This window comes from Nelusetta ayraudi, unplaced genomic scaffold (assembly GCF_046127955.1).
Source record: "Nelusetta ayraudi isolate G7.1 ecotype Tasmania unplaced genomic scaffold, CSIRO-AGI_Nayr_v1 ptg000052l, whole genome shotgun sequence".
Taxonomy (NCBI): domain Eukaryota; kingdom Metazoa; phylum Chordata; class Actinopteri; order Tetraodontiformes; family Monacanthidae; genus Nelusetta; species Nelusetta ayraudi.
The window spans coordinates 3,942,536-3,970,073 of NW_027466102.1; the positions used below are offsets into that span (position 1 = coordinate 3,942,536).

The window sequence follows — 27,538 nt, forward strand, 5'->3', positions numbered from 1 at the left end:
GGCAGTGCCCCCCCCCCTCACTTTCAGCTCCGACGTCCACTCGTGGGATTTGAACCAGGAGCCCAAAACGTTCCGAGGTCCCTGCGCTTTTATCCGGCATCCGTCCGTCCGTCCGTCCGCCCGCCAATCCACGCCCTCCACTCACGTGACCTCGGCCCCGCCCTCCCCGGGGGGCTCCTCCCCTCCTCTCCTGCCAGCGCTAGATGAACTTGAAGCACTTGGTCTTGTCGTGGGGCAGGCGGGTCTTGAACAGCACCGAGTCCACGCGGAACTGCGTGTAGAGCAGCGGCATGTAGCCGTACACCTTGACGAAGAAGTTGATGCACTTGTGGCGCTCGTGGAAGTGGGAGTCGTCGTGTGACAGCGCCTGGGGGCAGCCGGGGCAGCGGAAGGTCCAGCGGGAGGTCACCTGACCAGGGGTGAAAAAATAAAAGGTGGTTAACGGACAGGTTGCACGGGTCTGAAGAGTTTATCTGAATGCTGTCATGTCGAGCTAATCGTCACATAAATTACACTTACATTGAATACAGTGAAATACAGTTTCGTGGCTGAACAACATTTTATTTTCATTTCTCAGACAATTTCAGTTGTTTTTTTTTTACATTTACATGTTTCAAAGCGCACCAATCAAGCCAACCGAACAACATTGTGCTTGTTTACCATCTAGACGCACTGCATTATCAGACGTCAAAGTTGCCAACTTCAAGTCCTGGACCATCAACACGCAGTTTTTTTGGTAATACACTACGCTTTCAGCTCACATGTATACCTGTATATACTCTATACACACACATGCATATGCATATGTGTGTGTTTATGTATGTACAGTATATACAGTATATGTATATGCGTGTGTATATACACACATATGTGTGTGGGTATGTATATATTAGGGGTGGGGGGAAAAACGATTCTGAGATTAATCGTCATTAAGACATTGCCAATTAATATACACACACACGTATATATATATATGTATATATATATATATATATATATATATATATATATATATATATATATATATACATACACACACACACATATATATACATATATATATACACACACACACACATATATGTGTACATATATACACACACATATATATATGTACATATATATACACATATATATATGTATATACATATATACACATATATATGTATTTATACATATATATATGTATATATATATATATATATATATATATATATATATACACATAAATATGTACATATATATATACATATACATATATACAAACATACATACATACATACATACGTATATACACACACGCGCACACGCACACACACAAATATATCTATGTATACATACATATACGCATACATACATACCCACAGATATGTATGTATGTATGTATATATATATATATAATATGTGATTTATATTGTTAATTTGATTTTCTTAATTTTTTTTTTACTTGATTTGATGATTTACTTGTTTTCTGTTATTTACTCTAAGCAAAAAAGAACTATCAATTACTCTGATCATTTTGCTTTCCATTTCTATTCGTAAATGTTGAGTTGGAGTTGCAACAACAAGTAACCCCCCCGTCGAGATGAATAAAGCACCGCCATTCTGACCGATTAGGCACAGTTTCGCATTGGCGTCAAAAACGGTGGCACTCCAACCGCAGACACACGGCAGCGGTGACTTGCAGACAAGACAGCTCGATTCTATGGCCTCACGCAAAGGACAGGTTTCAGTCACTGTTGAAGTTTCAAAGGACAACTAATCAGTTGTTTACGGGTGAAGAGGTGAGAGGCACGAGGGAGGTAGTGGTAAACAATGGCTGCTGAAACCAGGCAATTTTCACATTAAGAAGAAAAACTCAGCGGCAAGAACTAAAAAATAAATAAATAAATAAATAAATAAAAAACAAGGCCAGAGGCTTCGTCTTGATGGACGACATGCCTTTTGCGTTACTTCCGACCATGATTTCCCCGACGGCGCGACCAGCGACGGGGTGCGGTGACGCCTGGCTAATGTGTTCCCGCGCAGCGACGGGACGCCTCCGGCTCGGCCGAGCCCATATTTATTTGTTTTATTTAGGACGACGAGAGAGTGGAAGAAAAAAAAAAACCCTCCCCTCTCCCAATCCTCCGCCACCTCCACCACCGTCAGACTTGTCACAGCTTCGTCGTTGCAGAGGCTCAGGCCGGCCGGCTAAATGCTGTCGCGCACGACAATCTCCCTCAAAGCCCTTTTCTTAATTCCCCCCCTCAGGAACACTCTGAATTTTAACATCCCAGAAGAAATAAATAATGAATAAATAGAAAATGGTTGCGCTAATACTGTGACATTGCTGTTTTTAAGCGGTGTCCCTGAGTCGACTTTCGGAACGTCCTTGTGGCTCTCACAAAATAAATCCTCCCCACCCCCCCCCACCCCACCCCGAGTAGGAAATTCTGGGCGGCCGATTCTCTTGTGGATTTATCGGTATGGGTTTGCGGGTGATGTGGGAGACCAGGAAGTTCATGGCGATGTCCTCGCAGTTGATGTACTCGTCCACCATGTCCCTGATGGCCTGCGGCATCACGTAGGAGTACAGGTAGGCGTAGTACTGCGGGGGGGGAGAGAAAAAAAATGCATTTAAAAAAAAAAATGTGAACGACGCGAAGCAAAAAAAAAAATAAAGCACGCCGAGATGCTTAGGGGGGGGGGGGGAGCAGGGGAGGACTCACCTTGTGAAAGAAGGCGGCTCCCGTCAGCACCATGGAGAGCTCACAGGAGTAGTTGGAGTTGTAGAGCCAGGACTGGTGGTTGACGTCCCAGGCGTGGTACCTCCCCGGGAAGCCCACGATGCGATCCCTGGCCTCGCGCCACACCCTGGGACAGCGCGGAGCCACAAGTCAGTCGGACCCCCCCCAGGGCGCCCCCCGTGCACAAACACCTCTCCGGCAATGTTGCGGTTTTTTTTGTCACTCGTCTGTTAATGCAGCGGTTCTCAACTGGCCGACTCTCAAGACCCACATTTTTTTTCCCTTATCACGAAGTCACGCGCCAAATTTATTCCACAAAAATAAAACGTTTAGCTCACTTTCTATCCTGTCTCGTAAATAAATTACTGAAATAACTGAATTGAATTGTGCGTCCTGCAAAATAAACGTTTTCTCTCTAAATATACAAATTTTCAAATTCCTTTCGCAAGAAAACACGGAAGCAGCCCACGAAGCCGCGACCCAATCAAAACAGCTTCGCGACCCACTCTTTAGGGCCACATCCCACCAGTTGAGAAACACTGTACGAGTGTGAGACACCTTTTCAAGGTTTTGCAAGTTCATTTTTCGTACTTCACGCCAAGTCAAGCGGCCTTGATGAACGAACAAAGAGAAACAACTTTATGGTCTTTGAAAAAACTATATGGGTGGAGTTAGCCCTCTGTTTGCGACCTCCAGCTAAAAAAAAAAAAAATAGGGCGGTTTTAGCAGGAAGCTCCGACTGAAAGTTAGCTGTCCTGTCCCACGAGGCAGTTTGGAGACACCCGGCTGTGGCGCATTACAACCCTTTGAGATATGACAAAAGGAAGATTTCGAAATTAAACCAAAAGAGGAAAAGGACAGATTTGTCTCATTTCTGCAGCGCTCAACGACAGAGAGCATCTTCATAAAAAACTGGTCGGAGTTCTGCAAAGCGTGGAGCCGCCAAAAGATGAATCTCACTCTTGCCTCATTCTGAAAAACATTGCTCCATCACTGCTGGCGGGCCCTTCCGTAAATAACAAAAATGTGTTTTCGTTTATGCCATTAGATGCTTTGGATTTTTTTGGACAGCGGATGCAGAGGAATCACCACCCTTAACCGTCAACGTCAACCGTGGCTGAGGAGTTTGGATTTTCTACTTTTCTTTTTTTTCTTTTTTTTTTGGCCAAAGTGGAAGAGAGGAAACATTCCTGATGTCAAATGACCCGTATTAATCGGCACAAGCTGCCGCAGCACCAAGTTGCAGGGCGAGTCTCAGGCTTGCAACTGTGAAGTCGACAACTGCAGCAGTCCGTGACGCTGGTACTATATTATTTGAGTCAGCAAGTTTGTCTTCCTTTTGTCTCTGGGAAGCCGTTCAAGTCTCTGAGTGGAATCAGTGTTTTGAAGAATGTGACACTTCTGCATTTCATGACCTAACCGCCTCTTTCCCCAGACTCGAGGCTTCCCTTTCTTACTGGGCAGCACTTCTGTGGTGAACTTGGGATTAAACAGTTGTCTTCACTTCTCCTGTTGCTCGTCCTGTATTTTTGTTGAGAGGGTTTGAAATTGCAATGTGAAAGTAGGTGGCCGGCAAATTGGGGAAGAACTAACAAACACATGCGCTGGATCAGAGCCCGGGCCACTGCGCAGAACTCGGCCGGGTTCGCCAGGGGGAACATTGTGTTCCCCCTCTCCTCTCGCTTCCATCACGTGGCGATGAATAAAATACCTGCGCTTCGCCGATCGCTCATCCCCATTAGTAAAGGCACAAATCCTCGGACACGTGCTGCTGACCTGAACCCAAACATGATCTCGTCGTGGCGGAGGTGGGCGTCGTCGTCGATGGACAGGATGGCCTCCGTCTCCACGGCGTCCCAGGGCAGGAAGCGGTTGTTTAGGCTGTTCTTCTCTGTGTGGACGACCTGTGGGGGACAAAGACAAAGATTCATGCTGAGCTTGTTTGTGCCCATCGAGGGCCCTCTGACATTTTTGCCTGAGCCACTAGGGGGCAACAGCTCTATGCAAAAATGATGACCTTGTTTGCCCACTTTAAATTAGCAACTTCATTTTTATCATTAAGCTGGGGAACAAGGAAAAGTTGCATAAATATATATATATGTATATATATTTATATATACACACGTGTATATATGTACATATATACATACATACATACATACATACATATACTGTACATATACATATTTATATATACAAATATATACACATACATATACATATATATATACATACATACATACACATATATATACATACATACACACACACACACACACACACACACACACACATACGTATATACATACATGTATAAAGCAAAGGTCTTGCTGCCAATTAGCTGCTATCTTGAAACACCATATTTCTAAGACAGCCTGTTGTGGACAATCCAGCCTTCTAGCCACTTGTGTCTTCAAACAAACCAACAAAAAAGGGCTCCAGGATTGGGTGTGCAGGCCACTGTAACTCACTGACAAGCTCGGGAGGGGGAGGGAGGGTGAAAGATGCTGCCATTTAAAATGTAAGCACTTCATATCGCTGTTTCTTCTTCAAAATCTCCAAATATTACATTCATTCATTCATTCATTTTCTATACCCGCTTAGTCCCGAGCTCAGGGTCTGCTGGAGCCTATCCCAGCTGTCATAGGGCGAAGGCAGGGGGACACCCTTGACAAGTCGCCAGTTCATCGCAGGGCCACATAGAAACAAGCAACCATTCACACTCACATGCACACCTACGGACAATTTAGAGTCTTCAATTGACCCACACTCCAATTCACATGCATGTTTTTGGAGTGTGGGAGGAAGCCGGAGAACCCACGCAGACACAGGGAGAACATGCAAACTCCACACAGAAAGGTCCCAGGCCCGGAATCAAACCCACAACCTTCTTGCTGTGAGGCGGCAGCGCTCACCACTGCGCCACCGTGTCGCCAAATATTACATTTAACCTTTAAAGCTTGGAAGGCTGTGGGGACTTTGAGGACTTTTCTAAACGAGCACTCACCACAATTGGCAGGCCGATGTCTGGCCACAGCAAGTCGTCCGAGGGCGGCTTGGGCGAGTTCCACACCACCACCACTTTGTTGAGGTACGGGAGCCCGTTCAGCCTCTCCAGCGAGTTCATCAGCACCTCTTCCCTCTCGTAGGTCAGCATGACCACGGTGAATTGTTCTCTTGGCACGTTTCCCCCCAGTGCCGCCTGGAACTCCTTCCCAGAGCCGCCCGTGCCGCCACCGATGGGCCTGAAACCGGTGCCCGAGCCCAGGAACTTGGCCTCAGAGGGCAGCACGGGGTCCAGCGGAGTGTGAGGAAACAGGTGGAAAGGCCCCGGCGCTCTGTTCCACGCCCGGTAGGTGTCCACAGCTGTGTAGGTGAAGTTGCGGAGGAAGCGGGGTGAGGCGTAGGGCGGCTCCGTCTCCACGGGACCCAGGTCCAGGTCTCCGTTGTCGGCCAGGTTGGCGTCCGTGCCGGCCAGTTTCCCCGCTTTGTGAGGAATCTCCTGGGCGGGCTCCTCTTTGATGGGTGCCGCCGGGACCTGGATACCGGTCCTGATGCTGGCCAGGAGCGTGTTGAGGACGTTCTCCGAGGTGGAGAAGTACGCCTCCCACAGGAAGCGGCCCTGCCTCCTTATGGCCAGCAGGTCGTTGTCAGACAGGCTGCGCAGCAGGAAGTGCAGCTCGGTGACGCGGGGCTTGGGGACGATGATTGCCGCCTCGCTCCAGCGGATGAACTGGTGGTAGGGCAACCTGGTGTGGTCCCCCAGCACGACGGGGATGGCGCCCACCTCCAGGGCCTCAAAGAGCCTCATCCCGCAGCCGGCCGAGGCCACCAGCTGCGAGTCGCCCGGGGCGATGACCAGGGCAAAAGTCGATCCCTTGAGGACCTCCAGCCGGTCCTCGCGCTCGCCGCACAGCGCCCACTCCGTGGGCAGGCTGGGCTGCGGCCTCTTGCAGGTGAACTCCACCAACACCTGGTCCAGGTGGCTATCCTGCACGGCCTTCAGCGTGCCAATGATGCGGTCGTCGTAGTCGGCCGGCGGGTCGCCCTCCATCTCCTCCTCGAAGGACTGCTGCTGCGGCAGCGGCGCCTCCCGCAGGCTGCTCCGCAGTGACTCCACGCGCTCGCCCTGGAAGGTGAAGAGGTACTTCCTCTTGACGGGCACCTGCGGCGGCACCTCCAGGAAGTTGGGCTCCGAGAGCGCGTGCACCAGCGGGGAAGCCACCACGTCGAAGCCCTCGCGGTACTGCTGCTCCAGGAAGGTGGACTGGGCCACAGCTGCCCGGCCCGCGCTCACGTTGTACAGGAAGTTCTGCGTCATGGACTTCCTGGTGAGGTGCACCAGGACGTGGTTGTGCCCGTCAGACCTCCAGTGGGGCAGCGCCCTCAACTGCTTCTCCAGCTCGGCGGGGGCCGGATTGGACGACTCCTGCAGCTCCCCGACCAGCACCAGGTACAGGCAGGCGACGGCCGGGTCGTCCGTCACGTAAATGTTGGTTTTCGCCGACGTGGCGAACGCCTGCCTCACCAGCGGGTCCACGAGATCCCCCCACGGGTAGGAGCCCGTGTCGTAGACGTACACGGGGAACCCGGAGGTGAGAGGGCAACGGGCGTAGTCGAAGCACGAGCGCAGCCGGCACGAGCGCGCCGACTTGGGCGGCGGCAGCCCGGGGTCGTCCTTGTCCGGCAGCAGCCGGACGGGCAGCGAGAGCTTGGGCTGGTTCTGCGCCATGAGCTCCTTGTACGAGTGCTCCGTCTGGCTGATGACGTTCTTGAGCTGCAGCAGGTCCTGCTTGGCGCTGTCGATGCTGCGCTTGCACGCCTCGATGCGCAGGTTGAGCCGGGCGATCTCGCCGTTCAGCTCCTGCCGCTTGGCCTCCAGCTGCAGCAGCTCCTCGCTGACCGACTCGCGGATGCGGCACAGGTCCTGCACGTGCTTGGCTTCGCACAGCTCGCCGCCGGGCCGCGGGCCGAAGATGCGCCGGTCGGGCCCGCCGGCCTCGTCGATGGTGGTGAGGTAGTAGTGGGCGATGAGGGGGAAGAAGACCAGGATGAAGAAGAGCGTGAAGCTGAGCCACGTGAGGCGCACGCGCCGCAGGACCCACGGCTGGCCGCCGCCCCCGCCGCCGCCGCCGCCGCCGCCGTTCCGCTGCATGATGGACGGACGCACGAGCTCAGTCTGCCCCTCGCCGCCCCGCCGAGGAACCGCGGTAGTCGGGATCAGCAGCAGCAGCCATGGTGTGACCTTGTCTAAATATGTGCTAAATATTTAAAGAGGAGGGGTTGGGGGGTGGGGGGGGGGCTTCTGGGTCGGTCACGCAGCGCTTTTCGACCTCGTCCGGATGGAGAGAGTCCCCCGACGCTCGAGGCCCCGGCCTCACCTGCACCGCGAGTCCTCTGACGTGTCGCAGCTCACAAAAACCATGTCGCGGGATTCGCGAGGGTCTCACATAGCGACGTCGGGAGGCGAAGACCCCCGTCGGGGAAGGAAAGCCGCCCTCGCTGCGCTGCGCGGCGCCGAGAGGGCATCGCCGCTCGCGGTTGAGCGGGCGGGCGGGCGGCTCCTCCTGCGTCGGGATCCGCTCGTCGTCTCGCCGGCCCCCCCCCCGCCCCCGGTTCCTGGGATCCAAGCAGGGATTGCGGTTCCAGGAATCCTCTTGTCACCCGGAACACAAGGTCCTGGCGGGAAACAAGAGATAGGGTTGAAACGTCAACGTCCTCACAGAAAAACAAAACTGAACTAAAAGCAAGCAGCCCTATTGGATGAGCATAAACAGATTCCTTCATACATCCAGCAAACAAGAACAAGTTGAAACCACCCTCAATGTAAACGTTTTGTGTTCCGTTTCTCTTTTTCACTAAGCTAATTAAGAACTCAATGAAGTTGTTTCTTGACAGAGCTTTTTCCTGCTTTCTGCTCGTTTAGTGGGGAACCAGGATAAATCAGTTTCATTTCATTTCTTCCCTCCTGAAGTCACATGGGAGAGAGCCAGCAACCGCAAGGATATTGAACACGCTAGGCAAGCCAACACTCCAAGTACCTCCAGCAGGCCTGATTAAAAGGCCTCCTCCCACAGCACCACTGCCCCTCAGATTGAACCGAGCATCCCAGATGAAGCCCACCTCGAAAAACTAACTTGAAAACTAAAGCAAAACCAAAGTCTTAACGTGCGTTGCCTTTTATTTGCAAGGGAGCTTTCAATAAGCCCTGCTACGACAAATACAAATTATACAGAAATGAACCGCGAGCACGGTCAAAAACCGTTTGGCTCCTTCCGCTTCAACATCAGCTCCAATAATCGGCCACAAAAACTTAACCTTCAGCAGGCACGATGCACTGACCTCTGGTGGCTCGGAGGAAAATAACCATCAAAGAAAAACGCATAAATGGTTCTTACAGCCAGAAATGATCTGAGCACAGAAACTTAAAAAGAAAACCTTCAAAAAGAGACCCCAGCGAACCCTCTAAAAACAGAAACACCGCAGTCACACTGGTTACATTTTGAGATAGTTGAAGACATCACTATATTTCCTGAGGGCAGCTGAGGTACAAATTCTACTTCAGTTTCATCTTCGGATCGGCTCGTCCTGAGAGAAAAGTTGTGGCAGCTTCCCCCTCCGGTAAGAAGAAACATGCGCAGATCCTTAACGTCGTGATCAAAAAGTAAATCTCTGCCCCCCCGCCCCCTCTCTCCTTCCACTTCAAGAATGTGGTCCCCTTTCAAGCTTAAGCCATATGAAACACCAACACGAGCCCCAAGGATGAAAACTGATAAGCCCAGCGGTACACGGTCCTCATCAAATATCTCACTAAACCCACTATGTTTGGAGCGTGGTGGGTTTTCTGGAAGATTTCTATGCAGCTGCTCAGCAGAGCGTTTCACCCCGAGACAGTATCGGAGAGGGGAAGGCAGGTCGCGGCAGGTGTGAAGCTCGACTCCATCGGGATGTAATTCTTGAGAGCTGGGAAACGCGTGCAAAGCCGTGGTGGTGGGTGCACTGCTGTCGCTAACGCCTTTGCCAGATCAGGTCTGAGACAGATCCAACAGTCCGACAGCCACCTGCATCTCGTGGCGTTTCTGATTTTCTGAGATTACCCGCTCCTTCAGCCCCTCCGCGAGAAGAAAACAAAATCATCATCTTGAAAACCAGCTGTTGCAGAGAGGAATGAGGAAAGGTGGCAGCCAATCACATGACAGGCATGAAATCCATTCCCACCACCCCTCCTCCCCCCAAACTTGATGGATGTCCTGCTGCTGCTGCTGGGCTCTCTGTAGCTACATGCCTGACTGCCCTTTAAAAAAAAAGGGGGAGAGGAAAAAAGTCTTACGTAATATCCATCTGCACGGTGTTCCGACTGTAATACTGCGATAATTTCTTCTATTTTGGAACAACTTCAATTCAGACGTTGATTCATTTTTCATGATTTGCTTGTAATCAATGTATTCATGACTGAAGAAAAGGGGAAGAAAACAGTTGAATAATACAGATTACAGCATGGGGCTTTCTGTGTCAAATAATTATAATAAAATGATATGTAAATGCAATTAGAGTAGAGAAGGAAAGCAATTATGGATTTCTTTTTTTTTTACATTTTGAAGATTTTAATTAGAAAACATAAATACGGCTTATCAGATTTCTTTTATGGAAGTGGCATGAAATTTGACTCGAGTCCAATAGATGAGCTGACTGACAAAGAATGAAAAAGAAAGAAAGAAAGAAAGAAAGAAAGAAAGAAAGAAAGAAAGAAAGAAAACCCCAAGATGAAGAAATGATTTGAAGTTTCCAAATGTAGGCTGGTACTGCAATTACAGCACAGCATAGAGTTTCGGATGCAGATTGAACAGTGCATCATTAGCAACTCAAGGTGCAGGCAGCCGCAGTAAAATGCAGCAATCTAGGTTAACGCCAGGCAAGAGGCTCCGGCATCTCTCATTACAGCAGCAGCAGCAGCAGCAGCGGGAGCAGCAGCAGCAGCAGCATTGTGTCCATCTCTGGTGCAGCTGGGGGAAGAATAAGTGGTGAGAAAAGGCCCTCAGCACATCGACTGTCGACCCTGCTGCTGAAAGGTGATGTGCCTGAGGTGCACTCTGACCAACAGGCAGCGATAAAAAAAAAAAAAAAAACACATCACTGCATGACTTCCCGCGTCACGAGGGTAACAGCAGACAGATGCTGGTGAACACAGTGGCTGCTGCTGCTGCCGCTGCCGCCGCTAAGCCTAATCTGGAGGCGAAACATTCAAGAGACAGGAAGTAAATCTCAATCTCTCCCACTTGCACCGCTCTAATCCGCAGGGTATCTAACTCGGCTCCGGCTTAAAATCGGACCGCGTGCAGAAATAGAAACAAGTGAAAGCGCGAAACAAAACGGGGAGCGATTGATCGTTCCGAGCTGCTGGGTTTCCAGGCGATCGATGTCGACGGCCGCAATTATCACTGACTGGAGAGCAGCGAGGCGGTTTGCTGTGAAGGACCAGGATGCTCGTCGGAGCTGCAGCACTGGTCACTGCATTTTATCATTAATGTTGTTTTTTTTTTTCTTGAATTGTTTGAAATAAAGATATATGTATGTAGGTGTATATATATATATATATATATATATATATATATATATAGCTATCTATATTCAAAATCTATATTTAGACATATTTAGAAATGGCAAGATAAAAGGGCACCGAATCCAAATTCATTTACGAACGTCAAGCATTCATATTTAAAATGAGAGCAGTCCAAAGAGACGGCCATGTTGTACTACCACATCCTGACACCAGATGGATCAGTTTGGTTTTTTTTAACTACAACTTTTGAAACACCCACACAAAAAATTGGCTGACCACTAGATAGGGTGATGCTTGAAGAAGGGGCAGGAAATAAGCCTGTATTAATATTAGTATTTTTTTTTTCTTTATCCTGTTCCGTTTCAGTCGTGGATGTGCAAATTGTGTTAAATAATTGGATTATGTATTATTGAATAAATGTACACACCCCGCCAGTGTGAGAAATGTCGTAATTTAAAATAAAATAATTCAGCCAATTCAGAGCCGCCGTGAAAAGGCTTTCACTCCACACGGCGAGAAAGCCGCGACCTTGAAGCCGGCACATTAGAGGCCGGGGCCGCCGTGCTAATGTAGTCCAGCAGTCTGGTAATTTGATTGAGAAGTATTAAGAAAAAACACGAGATGTGTTGAACGCAGGCATTTCACATCAGTCAAGAGCGGGAAAGAATGTCAGTGTCCGGCGGCACTCAACGAGGCATTATGTTTCAATCAAGGGGAGAGCCGGACTGGGAACAATATCCTCAATCTGGTGCCGGATGAAATAATACCGGCGGCGGCGGCGGCAGCAGGTGCCGAGCGTGAGAACTCCCGAGACTTCAGAGGCAGACGCATTAAAAAGAAATGCTGGAGTTGTCCTCCAGTCTCCAGGACACGGGCAGATTTCTGAAAGCCCTTCTCGAAATTCCAGACCACGTAGGAAGAGAGAGAGAAAAAAAAAAAAGAAGACAGGAGAGGATTTACATGGAGATGTGACAAGTTTGAACCTGAGACGCGATCCCCTCAACCCCAGAGGCTCATCGCAAGGAGGCCGGGGGGGGGGGGGGGGGGGGGGGCGAACCGGTGAGAGGAGCCTGCCTCCCCCGCTGCCCCGCACCCTCCATCCGCCTGCCTGCGAGACATCCCACTGAGCCCCAGACAGATTTGGAGAGGAGGGGGTTGGATTTGAGGGGGCCGAGCGAAGAATCACACAGCTTGTATTTTTAATAAGGCCCCAGGCAGCCGCCGCTGCGAGCCATGAAATATTAAGAGGACGGATGTTTCGAGTTTTTCGGTTGTACTTCGAGAACATAAAAGCCGACTTTGGGCGAGAGGAGAAGTGGATCCCCCCCCCCCCAACCACCACCCACCCACCCCTCCGCCCCCCTGCCTGAGACCCAAATTGTCTTTGACAGGCCATCTGAACATTCACAGGTGAACGTAACCACCAGTGATCTAATCACGCCTTTCATGATCAAAACCATGATGGTAGCTCACGATGGGCGATGTAGCAACAATGTGGGCTCTCATTTAAAGCTCCATTGTGTAATCTCTCTCTCTCTCTCTCTCTCTCTCTCTCTCTCTCTCTCTCTCTCTCTCTCTCTCTCTCTCTCTCTCTCTCTCTCTCTCTCTCTCTCTCTCTATATATATATATATATGTATACACACACACACACACACACACACACACACACACACACACACAGATGTAAAAGGGGTTTCAAACCCACAACCTCCCAGTTTCAGGTTTGACACTCTACCACTAGACCAGACATGGGCAAACCATGGCCCGCGGGCCACATCCGGCCCGCTGCGTGTCTCTGTCTGGCCTGTGTGAAGCCAGTCCTAACCCGCCCTCCACCCCCAACGAAACTTTGTCGGCACGTAACTTTGCCGAGTTAGCGTAGCGCGATAGCGAGCCCCCCCCCAACGAATAAAATGCCAACCTTCCAACCAACCCCCCCCCCCCCCCCCCCACCCCTGTCAACAAAACTTCCGTGGCCCCCGCCGACTCGATGCAGGTCTGTCGTGTGGCCCGTTGCTAAAAAAAAAAAGGTTGCCCACCCCTGCACTGGACCATTGAGCGGGTTTAGAGGAAGTTGTTTGGATTACGCCGTCTCCATGAAAATGTTACTCTGTATGTGCATTAAAAGGTGTCATGTAAAGGCACCGGCAGGCGCGTAACCCCTCCGCTCAGAGTGCAACTGCATCTGCAAAAAAAAAATAATAAAAAAAAACAGCAGGGAAGTTGTCCAGTGGGAAAAGAGGTGGGGGAAAAAAAAAATGTCTCCTGAACAATGTTTCAGACATTAATACCCGAGTATTGATCCTGCTTGTGCCTCTTAGCACTTCTACTGCAGCGGCGCGAGCTTTTATGTACCGTCGGCCGTCGACAACTTAAATGCTGTGAAATCAATAGGGCACAACTCGCTGCTTTTCCCGCTCGCGTAAATAAATGTACCGCACTCCGCTGGCGTCGCATGAGGGGGTGGAGGGCCGCCGGGAGATCCTTGGGTTTGTCCTCGAATGCAAAAGTTGCGCGGCGACAGCGGCACAAACCCACGCGTGACTGAGCCCTGAGACGGGCCGACTTCCATTGCCACAACATGCTGTATCTACACAACTGAAGCTCAGTGCAACGGCAAGAGCTGGCAACCGGACCTCAATACGTCTGTGGACGCCGACCGAAATGCAACGATCCCATCCAATACTGGGCCACATTCTGATACATTCGAAGAAGTCACTCTCAGCGTCTGCCAATAGGCATTTGGCGCAGGTGTGTCCAGATGTAAAGTCGCTGGTGACTGGCTTTCACATGAGGAGCAGCTTAAATCCCAACTCTTCAAGGGTCACCCACACCATTTGATAACTTAATCTCTGGTTCTCTTCCATCTTCCACCCTCTATCACTTTCTCACCGAGTTGTCTGTCTTACTGTTAGTGATGTAAATTGGCCTTTGTATTTTCTTTGTCTATCTCGCCTTGGATTAAGTGTCCTTTCTTTGTCCGTCTCATTTTTTTTGCAAGGCAACATTGAGTACAAAGAAAAAGCGGCGTAAAACATATCCATTATTATTATTATTATTGTTATTATTACAAAGCCGTGAACCAAACACACTTGCAACATTTTGTTTCCTAGCGTCATGCCAAAGGTTGAGGTGGATCAAAATAGACCAAAATACAACATTTGTGCCGAGGATGTAGCAATGTAGTAATAACAGGAATACAACCAACTAGATTTGGAGGAAATCTTGAGTTGAATCACCAGTAAAATGCACATGAAAGTTACTTTTGCTGCGATTACAAAGTATTTGTGTTGTTGTTGGTTCCGAAACACCCAATCCGAAGTATCATTCTGGAACCGGTATTGAAATTGGCACTGTATCGGAAAAATTTGGAATGCTCCCGAGCCCTGGCAGCAGTCGAGTGCAGACAACCAGAAGTGATGCTGCTGCTGCTGCTGCTGCTGCTGCTGCTGCTGCTGCTGCTGCCCTGGAGAAAAACGCTCCCCGAACAACCGACTTACAGGTAAATATCACTTCATTGGAGATGGAGCTCACTCTTAAGGTGATGGATGGACGGAGGGAGGGGCGGGCGGTGGTGGTGGAGGGGCGGAGGCAGCTGCGGGGCTGCGTGAGGCGGGCGGCAGCTGTTGCAGCCATGGATCACGGCTCTTGTGCAGGCGGCTGACTGAGCCGTCTCAAGGACTCCTTCTGTTGGCCGGTGCACCCGAGAGGTGCGCGGCGCTACGGAGGCAATAAAGAAGCGGGATCAAAGCGCGGAGGTCCGGGGCTTCTAATTCCCCACGTCCTTCTCCCTGGAGTGCTGTGACGTGACGCTCGCCGGCTGAACAAGAAACAGACCGCGGTCGACGCCGTTAGACTGAAGGAAGGAATGCACGCTTTGATTTCTCTCTTTTTTTTTTTTTCCCTTCCTTACGTAAGAAAACATTTATCTTTTCCCAGATGTTCTTCATACTGTTTTAACTACATTATGTAATTCCAAAACTAATTATCTGTTTAGACTGGATGCTGTGAATATACGCTCGCTGAGCTCCACTGGGAAACCAGGATGGTGTCGTACGCGAACATTGAATTCCACGGGAGCCTGGCGCACATTATGCATGCAGAATGCATTAAGTGAGAGCTTAGTATGTGATCAACGGCAAAATGTTTCTTTTTTTTTTTTTTTTTTTTTTTTTGTACGTCTGGGACTTGAAGATAAAGTGTACTACAGAACTAGCCGCCAGCGAGCACTTCCCGGAATACATGAGTCACACTGTCAACAACCATTAGCTTTTTATTTCTCACTCTTTCTTTAATTTTTGCACTGATGTTCTTGTTACCCAGCTGGATTCCTGTCTGTGGGCCTGTACTGTGAGGGGAGTAGAGGAGACTGGCATTGCGGACGTGCAGCCAAATCTGCGCAATTGCCATCGTCTTGTCATATATGGGCCGAAATCTCTGGGGGTGGGCACTGCTGCCTCGTTGAACGAAAAGAATGAAGGCGGTCCAAGTGGTCCTACCAGGTCCCAGCAGTCGGGCTGGGAACCGAATTTCCTTACTTTTGTAGCACCGAAAGAATGTTCTCCATCAGAGAAAATTATTAATCCTTTCAAATTAAATCTTCACAATAGTCGTTTAGTGCAGACCTGGGCAAACTACGGCCCGCGGGCCACATCCGGCCCACTGCGTGTCCCTGTCCGGCCCACTGCGTGTCCCTGTCCGGCCCGCGTGAGGGCAGTCATGAATCATAAATCGATCCCCGCCCCCCCCGTCGCCGAAAGTTTGCCAGCACGTTAGCGCGATTCCCCCAGCCCCCGTCAAAGAAACTTTGCCCCGTACGTTAGCGCTTTAGCGATAGCGTGATCCTCCTCAAACCCCCGTCCCCGTCGACAAAACTTCCCTGGTTTAGTATGTGACCCTGTGTGTCTCCCCATATCGAGGCGTAAACTGAAGACACTCGCACACTTTTGTTGTTGTTGTTCTCGTTAGACTGAAAATGAGTCTAAATAAGTCTCAAGTGTGGCTCCACTTCATTAAGGTGGATCAGAATAAAGCCAAATACAACATTTGTGCCAAGGATGTAGCAACAAATCACCAGTGAACCAGTAAAATGGAAAATATAGGTCATAATTATCAAAATTGGTATTGTGCTCGCCGGCCTTGGCTAGCACTGCGCAGTACACGAGGCGGCCTTTGAGAGTTTGCAGCTGAGGAGGACAACGATGCTCTCGCAAACTCTTGCATCGGCTATATTGTGACAACTCAACACTGTGACAACTCAGTTTGCCCCTGGTGAGGACGGGAGACAGTTGGGCGGCCCACCCCTCGCCGCCGGGGGTTACTTCAGGGCAAGCAGAGACTCACCCGGGTGACGCCACGCATGATTACGGATCCTTTCGGCTCGGTCGGCGTAGCGAGAGAAACAAACAGAAAGGAAAAAAAAAACAAATAAAATAAACAAAGAGCCTCTGCAGCAGGACGCGCACACTGCAAAAATATTTAAAAAGGGAAGCTGGGGGTCTTTTCCGCCCAGGGCTCTTATGCACTCCAAGGTAAATAAATAGAAAATGCACGCTTGAAAAGATCGCCTTCGCCATCAATTAACATTTATTTATTTTTTTAAAAGTGTCCTTTATTTTTTTGCCGCGTGAGTCAAGCGCCGATCTGTCAGCGTGGCCTTTGCTGCAAAACCGCCGCTGCACAGGCTGCCCAGCGGGTGGCGGGACGGACGGAGGGAGGGAGTGGGGGTGTGGGGAGACGGTGCGAATTGAATTTGTGACAGCCAATTAGAGACGGAGCAGACGTGCTAAATCACAGGACCCCCCCCCCCACACACACACACACACACACACACACACACTCTTTTTTTTTTCCTTCCCTCTTCCTCAGCTCGGAACGGCTCTCGCCGATCGTCTAATGAGCTCCAACTTGAAACCCCCCCCCCCCGAACTCTGAAGGGACCGCTGTGACATTTTAAATATTTACTTGCTTATTTTTTTTTCTCTCTCTGCCCTCCTCCGCGAGCAAACTCGCACGGTAGGCGGAAATTTAATGATGCGTCCCTTCGCTTCTCAAAAGTGTTGCGGCGCCGTGGTGAAACTTTCTCCGACGGGAACAGCACTGCACTTTGCGCTAAAGAGCTCCACAACTGAGGTCCAGGGCTGTTTGTTAAAAAAAAAAAAAAATACATATATATATATATATTAGAAATCAAAGAATGAACAAATGAGTGAGTGAATAAATGAATGTCAGGTCAAATTTATTAGGATTTATTGGCTGTTGTCCAGTAACGGGCAACTTGTGAACTTGCTTAAACTTAAGGATGCAATTTGGCTCCCAACCAGGAGGAGGCAACGTGCTGACTGCAAACGATGCAATGGACTACAGCAATTCCGTCTGCAATTTGGCAAAAAGTCAGAATTTGTATTTTTCTATTGATTCAAACATCAAGATTTTTATTTTTTATTTTTTTCCAACCTTGCCGTCCTTTCAATTGGAATTTAGCCAGCTGTTCTAGCAGGAGGATGTGCATTTGTTAGCCGAGGGTTTATGGGGAGGAAGAGAAGATCTGCATGCCGAAAGTTGCAAATGCTGTCAGTTTGGATTTACTTGACCTGCAGGAGAGAACGAACGGTGAAAAAGAGAACTGTGCAGGGAAATAAACCTGGGTCTGATAAATCTAAGAGGCAAACAATGACACTGATGAGCTTCCTGGATGGGTCAGGGGAGTTAAGTGGAAATAAACCTCAACAGTTTTCTAAATAAGTTCCACCCCCCCCCCCCCACCCCCTCCACCTCTCGCTGTTTAAAATCCTAGAGGGGGAAATCTTTCATTTTTACTGGGAAGGCAGTAAAAAGGTCAAATACTTGTTCCCTCAGGGGTCGGACTGCGGCCCGCTTTAACAAGGCGTGTTGCTTCGTGTTTTTCTTTTAAACATTAACAGCTCGTTTGGGCCACAGCGAGGCTCCGCTCATGGCCTTCGACCCGCTGATTTCAAGGGGCGGGCGGAGTCCGGTCGAGCGACTCGCGTCGGATCGACCCGGAACCGCCGCTCCGTGCGCCCGACACCGGGAGGGTTGGACCGCCGGTGGGAGACGCAACCGAACTGCCGCTATATATCGAACATCGACACAGGGACCGCGTGACCGCTTTCACCTGCGCCCGTCATCATTCATTGACATGTTTGCCGTCTGCACGCAAAGACTTCAGCTCGGTGCGTCTGCAGGCTGGTTTGGTGGGTTCTATACAAAACAGCAACTTGGGCCAAAGCCGACTGCAAACTTTTCCCCCCTTCGGGTCCCGTGATTCTTTCTTCCAACCACGTGACACCAGCTGTGCTGTCACGCCCCACTTTTTTTTTTAATGAAGTTCCTTGAGAAAGAAAGGCGCGCCTGGAACTGGCACTTGACCCATTTATTACCCAAAATCTAATTACAGGCTGCCACATGCTTCCCATTGAGGCGCTTGCGTCTACAGCCATACATGAAACGATTGTTTCTCAGAAGTCTGCGGCATGCGTGTCGGAACTTCCAATTGGGTGGGTGGAGGGGGGGGGGGGGGGGTGTATGGGTGGAGTGGGGGGCGGGTATTAAGATTAATATAACTTGGCAACGGCGGGTTTAAAAATGGAAACGAAAGCTGTAAATGTTAACGTTACAATTAAAGTTGTCAACGGCGGGGGAGCTTTCGGAGTGGGCTAATCCCGCCAAGTCAATCCACGGTAATGCACGGGGGGGGCGGGGGGATTATTAATTTGTCACCTTCTCATGATTGCCGGTTGCCAACGAGTCGGAGGGAGCACGGGCACGTCGAGAGAAAATCTCGGCTCGTTTCCACTCGACAAAACAGACAGACAGACAAAAAAAAAAAAAAAAAAAGATGCCATCTGCATCCACAAATGATTACAAATGCAGCGTTCACACGGACTCTGGCAAAAATGTGGCATTTTGACCTTTTCGCGGATGTTCTCCCAGTTGTTTTGGCTGCGGCGGCTATGGAGCATCCGCGTAATGAATTATTCCCAAAAAGAAGACAAGGTCATCTCCAGCCACCAGAGTCTGTCCAGCCCCAATCACACCAGGCAATCCAAACGGCAAAAAAAAAAAAACTGTTGCGGGGACCTGCTGGGCACTATAACCCTCTAAGGTGCTGACAAAGCAGAGGGGGTGGGATCGATTTTTAATCAATGCCTGTTGCTGACCTTGAACATGGAACCACGGCAACAACAACAAAAAAAAAAATAACTGAAAAGGTAAACCCAGAAATTCCTTTGACCCAAAAAAATAAATCATAGAGCAGAGAATTGCCGCCGCGACTTCGCTCAACCAGCAGGTTTTAATTAAAAAGAACAAGAAAAAAAAAATCTGATTGATTTGTACGTTTCAGTCGCGATCAGAAATCTGTCCTCGTTCCTTCTGTCTTCTTTTCCAAGTTTGGGAATCTTTTTGTTTTATGGGACTCTGCCCGCCTGATAGAGATGTGAACCTTAAACCACCAGGTTTTTACGGCACGATTCCATCTGGTGCGCCAGCTTGCTGTCAAGCGGATGTAAAAATAAAAAAATAAAAATAATTTTTAAAAAAACCTTGCTTTTCCACCATTGTCTCGGCGCGAGAGCTCCGCGGTGGGTGGGATAACGATGCATTTGACTGCGTGGCTTGTAGATAAGAGATAATAATTCATTTATTCACTTAAGTTGTTGCGTCTCCCTGCTGGGCTGCTGCGAGAGGAAGGGAACAGCTGTACCGCCGGGGCCCGTCTGCAAATGTGACTCAAAATATTTGCCGTGCCGACTGAATCCAATTGTGACTTCCTGCTGCCGACCTCTTCTCCGCGATGGCGGCATGTCTGGAGAACTCAAAACTCTTTGGGATTCGTTCCTTCGTGACGTCCGCAGGTTGCTGCCCTCGTTCCTCCAGGCGGGGGCTTTCCGGAACACAGCCCCCGAGACGACCCATTATGGTTTTCGCCGTTGAAGACTAGGAATTACTGCCGTAATATAAAACATGCGGCGGACACTTAACTGGGCAGAGTCGTGCGTCGCGGGCCAGCCTAACGTTAAAAAACTACGGAAGAAGAAAAGAAAAAATGACTGTACTTTTACTGTACGTACTGCCTGGCTTGGCCATTCAACTCGGCGAAACGAGCCCAAAATAAACCGTTTGTGTGCGTCTGTTCAGGAGAAGAAAGGTTTCGTTGACAATTTTCCCTGGGAAGCCATACAATTTGTGGGCAATTAAATTAGCATTCTGCGCTACCCAGCTCGTCCGGTCATTACAGCAGCCTGTCGGCCAAGCGTTCCTTTTTCTTTTCCCATCCGCCTCCTTTTTGTTTAGCGGCTGCGATCGTTCAATTCATCTCAGGGAGTAAGTTTTATATATATATATAAAGAAAAATAAAATAAAATAAAATAAAATCCCATCACCTACTGCAAATATTTGACAGGCCGGCGCTACGGAATTAACAAGCGGGGGGGGCTTTGAAATTCTGCCCTCACGACGAATAAATTCTCTTGTTATCTCGCCACGGCAGCGCCGCCCTCACAAGCGACGACTGGCATGGGCCGTAACAGATTGACTCGGCCGGACAACAGCTGCCAGAACCCCGTAAGCCACCCCCCCCCACCTCCCCATCCTCCGGACCCTGATGGATTGTGGGAGGCGAGCCAGGGTGATTAGTCACCGATTTGTGTGTGTGTATGTGTGTGTGTGTGTGGGGGGTGGGGGGGGAGAGAATTATATTGCAGCGCCCCACCCCGAGATGAATGGCTCCGGAGCTGCCAGCATCGGGCGGTCGCACAACTTTAAAGCTGGAGAGCCTCGAGCCTTGAACTCAACAGCGCCGGCCGCCGCAAACAAAACCAGCCTGATTGTGCGCGACACTGATCCCACCCGTCCCCTCCGCCCGGTTCCTACGTGCCGTGGGAGATGAATGAATAAATGGGTCCCTTTGTGACAGGGATTGTGCCACACACTCAGCCATGAAATGTATTTTTTTTTTTTTGGAGGGGGGGGGGGGTTATTTTTTCTGTCCTGGCACAGAGCTGAGGAGCCTCCTTGGAAGACTTCTACAAAAAGAAAAGGGTATAAAACACCGCAATTAGCCCTCTGTTTGCCGTCTTCTGCGAGATCTTCTGTTTTCGCTTGCTGCCAAAAACTAAGGAGCTTTGTTGGAGCTTCCACGTGTTAATTAAAAAAAAAAGGAGGGGGTGGGGGTTGGTTGTATGGAAGTTGGCCGCGAAGTAGCAGCAAAGGATGGAATCGGGGGTCCGGGGGAGGCACCGGTGCCCTTTGTTACATCACAAAGGGCCGTTTCCAGCGATCGCTCTCTGAAGTCGGACGTGAATCAATGCTCCGATTGGGCGAGGCGTCGATCCGGCTGATCCCTTCCCACCGAGCATCATGTTAATTGCCTCCTTGTTAAAAGCAAAAAAGGAAATGAAAGCGAGGACGAACAATTCTGCTCCCACTGAGACGGGAACACGGTGATGCTAGCGGAGCAAAATGCAGCAGAGGAAAAATAATTACGCTGCTGCTGCTGCTCGAGTGGCAAAACAACCTGGAGAGGAGCAGTTGAATGTCCTTGCCAGAAATAAAACTCTGTCTTTCGCCAGCATTTAACCCGACACACACACACACACACACACACACACACACACACACACACACACACACACACACACACACACACACACACACACACACACACACACACACACACACACACACACACACACACACACACACACACACACACAGCTTCATCTGACCCCAATAGGGATTTTTTTTTTTCCCCCCTTCATTCATTCCGTTCATTTCCCTCGAAGATGCCGAACAAACCGTCCAGAGGTCCATGTGGCTTGGCACTTCCCGCTCCTCCTCCTCCTCCACAGCTGCCCGAGATCTTTTCCCTCTCAGCGTTCAGGGGGGCACTGTCCGCGCTTTAAAAAAAAACCTCAGCTTGCACTCCCACGATGAGGAGGTCAGGTTTTGATGGAGCCGAACTCCAGAGGGCTCCAAACGCCTCGCTTCACACGACTGGTGCAATCGACGAAGCTTTGGGCGCAGTCGCAGCCACATTCTTTCGCTCTGGTCTGTTAATTTTTCATCACGGGGCAAACAGATACAGGAGTGGAACAAAAAGGAGGAGAAAAAAAAAAAAACCCTGCTATATCATAACACTGGAACAGTGCATGCCGTCCAAAGGCTTCACTGAAAGCCTATGGACTTTGCCCAGCAACACATTAGAGCTACTGCTGATTAATGAAACCATCTCAGAGGGAAAACGTGCCTTCGTTTTCCAGAACAACCAGTCCAGACTTCCAGACATCCAGACACCATTCTGGCAAGACAACAGCCGCTCCAAATGAGCAGTTTTCACCATCCGACCGCCTCAAAGGTTGTTTTTTTTTTTACTTTTTATTTGGCAGCGAAACGTTTGTAGCCCGACGCCAGAAACTGTCAGCGGCACGGCCGTTTAACTCGCAGCCGTGAAAACCTCTTCGTTTAAGTAAACCCGAGTGGCCGGCTTATCGCGTTTGGCTTGCTTTCAGCACTTCGCCCTGCGCACACGCACACACACACGTCGACGTGTCACGATGGAAAAAAGATAAGCAGGGCATATGTTCTGCGCCCGGGTCACTGGGACACTTCAGTGGAAAAGGGCATCAATACTGTTCGCAGTGATGTGGGTGACTCTCAGTCAGTCAAACTGCAGCCAGTCTTGTTTCCTTTAGTTGCAGAAAACCTCTTAGGGTAGCACGCTTTAAAAAAAAAAAAAGAAAAAAAGAAAAAAAGAAAGAAAGAAAAAAAAATGGAGTATGGATAATTCATTTAAGCCCGCGTGCAAACGAATTATCTGGCCGGGAAAAAACAAACAAATTTTGTTAATCCAAGTCTAATATTGTGCCAAGTCTAATATTGATCATCTCAATTTGTATATCGACCCTCTTATGAGATATTAATTTTATCGGCTTCAATTTACTTGCACTAATACTGCCTGCTGCTTTCTAATTGCCTACTGGCGGGGAGCGAGTGCTAGCCAGCAGTCGGCACTGCCAGACAGACCCATATTTAGGGGCTCCGTAGACCCACAACTCACTTAGCGAAGAAGTTTGCCCTGCCCTGCGTTCGAACGCGATCCAAGTGCAATTTCGCGGGGCTGAAGTCACGCTAGCCGGTCGCTGCTGTTCTTGAGTGGGCTCGGCTTTCAGGCGATAGCCGGTGTGTCAAGGGCCACCCCATCACAAGCGACCACGCCACCGATCACAGTGGCTTCCGTCCTCGCCCTCATTGCTGGGTCCGTCTGGCAAACATCTCAAAGAAAGTAGCTTCTTTGTTGCCCCCTTTGAATGCAGCGTCTGTGCGCCAAAGGTGCCAGTTTGAGTCCTAGTTTGGAAGTGTGGATAAGTCTGGCTGTACTGAGCTCGCTGAACAGAAAGAGGATTTTTAAGTCATCACTTTTCGTTCTGTAAAAATGAGTGTTGTTCTTTTGCCCCCCAAAGGAATTTGAATCATAATTACTTATGATAATTGCTGTGATTGGCAGGGAGCCAAAAAATCTCTTCGCCGTTAAAAAAAAATTTGACGGTCTTACTTTTACTGCTCCGAGCTGTGATTTCTATCACGGATCCGTTTTCTTCTTGAATTTTAAAACGGCTCATATCTTCTACAAAAAAAAAAAATTCCTGTTCACTTCCCAGCGGCATGCACGACTTGTTTCTCTGCCCATTTAAAGTTGCACACTGGCCAAATGAGGTCAAGACCTCGTCAGATTAAAAAAAAAGAAAGAAAAAAAAGAAGCCCATTTTGCCATTTTTGGTCGCTGTGTTTATTGGTCGATTCCGATGTGACCGGGGGACAACCGATCGATCGGAGATAGCGACGTCACCGTGACCCTCGGAGAAAAAGATCGATGCCGTTCTTCACAGTGGGAATCACAGCATCCCACACAGTCCACAATGATGCACATTGTGGTCCGACGTGAACATACAAAGAGGGGGAGGTGCGGGGGGGTGGTCATACAACTAGCTTTAAGTCCGAATGAGAGATGTGTCCAGTTTCGCCAGGAAATTGAAGGGGCTTCCGTTTATGCGTCTGAACTGAAAGACGAAAAGGATTCAAGTGCATTCGAATTAAACCGTCGGCCTGTCACAAACACTGGCGTCTGCTGTGGGACGCGGGCAGACCGTGGCCCCGGGTGGGCGAGAGAGTCGGCTAACTGCACTGGGCCGCAAACTGAAGATGACAGCAGCCCGGACCTCAACATCTCACACACACTGAATGATTTAGTGACAGATGACAGGGAGTAAATCATTTATCCATTATTTCAACCAATTGTGGAGGCAGTGTTCTGAATGATGACAGAAGGTTCCGAATGCACTGCAGGGGCTGCAGACTAAAAATGTTGGACTTCCTATTGAGTTTAACTGACTTGTGTCATTCAATTATCCAGGATGAGTGGAGCAACTTGAAAGCAGCATTCGCTGTGACGTGAACGAACGGCTGATATTCGCGCAATGCAAGCCCTTCATCAAATAATGCAATCACAGCGTCTGACTTAAGAGCTATTCTAAAGCTACAGGAGGTCACGCAATCTGCCGAAGTCGCTTTTCTGTATGCTTTCCAACATTGACGTCTCTTCGGTGTCTGCAGAACTCTGACAGAAATGAGAGAAAGTTCAATTTCGCTGCTCATTTCAACATCATATACCACCGTCTGAGAATTTCATTATTTCAAGAGTACTGTTTCCACAGCTTCTGGAGGCCCTTAATACCTCATTACTGCACGACGGTCTTGATTCACAGCGTCATTTACCCCGTTTTTTAAAATTAATATCGCAGTGATTTTCAAAAAAAAAAAAAAGAATGCCCTCCAGTAGTTAGAAATCCATCCGTGCAACGCACACAGTGCAATGTGACACGACTCCCATTTGTAAAGCTTGTGACTGGCAAGTACAAAAAGTGCTTCCATCCGATTGCAGCCACGCTTAATATGGCGTTCCGGACAAGTTCAAAGGCAAAATATTGTAAGATGCTTGAGAGTGCTACAGTATTTTCAAATTGTGCGATTGTTAAGGTTAACGGAAATGTACCCGCTCATACTTGCACGCAGGTGAGTAACAACATGACCAGCCAGGTGTTGATTCTGCTGTCTGAGCCTGCATTGCGGACACCTCCTTTTTTTTAAAAAAAAAATTTATTTCCAAACCCTGCGTAAGGCCAAGCGAAGCATTTGTTTCAGTGGGGAAAAGTCAATTGTTTGGTGAAGAGGCTGTAAATTAAATCAAGGGCTGAATGTGCCGTTTTTCAGGAGACTATTTTGGACGAGGAAACCGGAACGAGAAACAATGTTGGACTCTTTGGACAATTTGTCTTAAATCTAATCTATACTCTCGCTGGAACATGGCACAGCACATATTACACAAACCAGTGGCCCTCGCGTCACACTCACAGCACTACAGACACAAGTTATGTGTTAACAGCGGCTGCCCTGCCAGATCATCTGAGTCATATGCTCTGTGTCTGTGGGACTGCTTTCAGGGAGTTCCACAGAGCTTCCCTGTCCCGCCAATCAGCCACTGTAGTGTTGAGTCGCACAACGCAAACTACACAACATCTGTGCCCCGACTCATCTTGCACTTTATTGAGTGCAGAGAGGCGGGATCACTGCGGTTCTAACTCAGCAGCTCTACCCTCTTTTTTTCCCTTTTTTTTTTTTTGGGGGGGGGGGGGGGGGGGGCATGACGGTCGGATCTCAGTTGACTTTGTTCAACAGCAAGGCCAGTTTCAATTTCCTGCCCTGTCATAAAACTATAACCTCATGCTGGAAAAGCTTTCGCACCACACAGAGCTGGCATTCTCATCTGCACTCACCTCTGAATAAAAAAAAAAAAAAAGAATGTCAGGATTACCACATTAACAGTGAACAATGTGAATCATTTGCATTGTTTTGACACTGAAGCCACAGCAAATGGGAAGAAATTCGTGTCGGGGAGTAAAAACCGTTCAGTGCAATACAAAGAGAAGAGACAATACAGAACAGAGACGGCAACCTATCCTTTTGTCATACTATGCAAGCCTTAAGTCGTGTACCAGTAGAAGAAAAAAAAAAATCACAATGACAATGATATAAGGTGGCGTGTCATCCAGTTGCAGGCAGTGATTCGACCGTTAAAAAAAAAAATCTTCTCGAGTCATCACACGATGTCGGGATGCCGACGTCTGTGCACTCCAGCTCGTTAAAGGGGAGAACCTCCAAAGGCGCTGTTTAAATGAGCATACATTAACATACCAGGATGAACGCTTGCCGGAGCAAGTCTGCAGTAAACAGACAGAGTTGTTATTTCTGAATGGAGCTCGGCGCGACGGTTTTTTCCCCCCTTCTTCTTCTCCTCCTCCTCCTTCTTCTTCTTCTTCTTCACACGACTACACAGAGCGTTCTCGCGGCTGCGGCTCGGGCGACCACTAAAAGGGGGGTGGGAGGCGAAGGCCAGACACTGATATTTGCGCAGCAAATATCACATTTTGGCGATGGTCGGCTAATACACTCGTCGGCAGGCTGGTTAAGCTGCGCGACATGACGGCGGAGCGGCGGAACACACCGGCTCGGGGGTTGACGTGTGCCTCAGTCGAGATCAAACAAAAACACACTCACGGCCAGCAACCGACCGCAGCAGAGACGTTCAAATGCCTTTACACCGTGCCGTATAAAGTACCGCTTCTTTGCGCACACACACGCGCCGGACACAGTACATGCACACCGAACACTTTGAGGGTAGCGAGGCGTTCAGGGGGGGGGGGGAGGCTTTGCAGGGGGAAGGATAGTAGGGGAGCCATATATCTCCTCTGGGCAAATTAGCTAGCCTGCTAGTAGCCACCTATGGTCATAACAACATGCATTTGCTCTTCAATGCCCCGGCAGACCAACGTTAGCTTCGGGAGCAACTCACCCCACAGCAGGAGGGTCCGGGTTATCCGAACAGCATAGTGACGCCAGCCGACGCGTTTGTCAGACCGTGAAAACGGTCCATCAGGAGAGGAGCACGGTGTGGGGACGAGGCTTGAGGTGGTGGTGGTGCCGCCGCCGCGATCTCAGCTCGCTCTCTCTCTCTCTCTCTCGCTCGCTCGCTCGCACGCACGCTCACACGCACGCACCGCTCACAGCACCATTAAAAGCTGCATTGTTGGAGAGACGGCTGGACAAACAGCGCCGACAGCGGGGCGCAAAGCATTGTGGGAAACGATGTTGTTTAAAGCCACTCGAAATGTT

The 27,538-nt window shown here is 49.4% G+C and overlaps 1 protein-coding gene across 1 annotated transcript; it reads right to left on the minus strand.

Moving 5' to 3' along the window:
- extl3 (exostosin-like glycosyltransferase 3) lies at nucleotides 1-27,481 on the minus strand. Its single transcript, XM_076037574.1, has 6 exons — nucleotides 27,219-27,481; nucleotides 5,737-8,408; nucleotides 4,506-4,633; nucleotides 2,712-2,856; nucleotides 2,461-2,590; nucleotides 1-411 (listed from the first exon to the last, which is right to left on the minus strand). The coding sequence occupies exons 2-6, from the start codon at nucleotides 7,882-7,884 to the stop codon at nucleotides 200-202; spliced, it is 2,763 nt and encodes a 920-aa protein (XP_075893689.1). The 5' UTR covers nucleotides 7,885-8,408; nucleotides 27,219-27,481; the 3' UTR covers nucleotides 1-199.
- Between the last annotated feature and the right edge of the window lie 57 nt (nucleotides 27,482-27,538).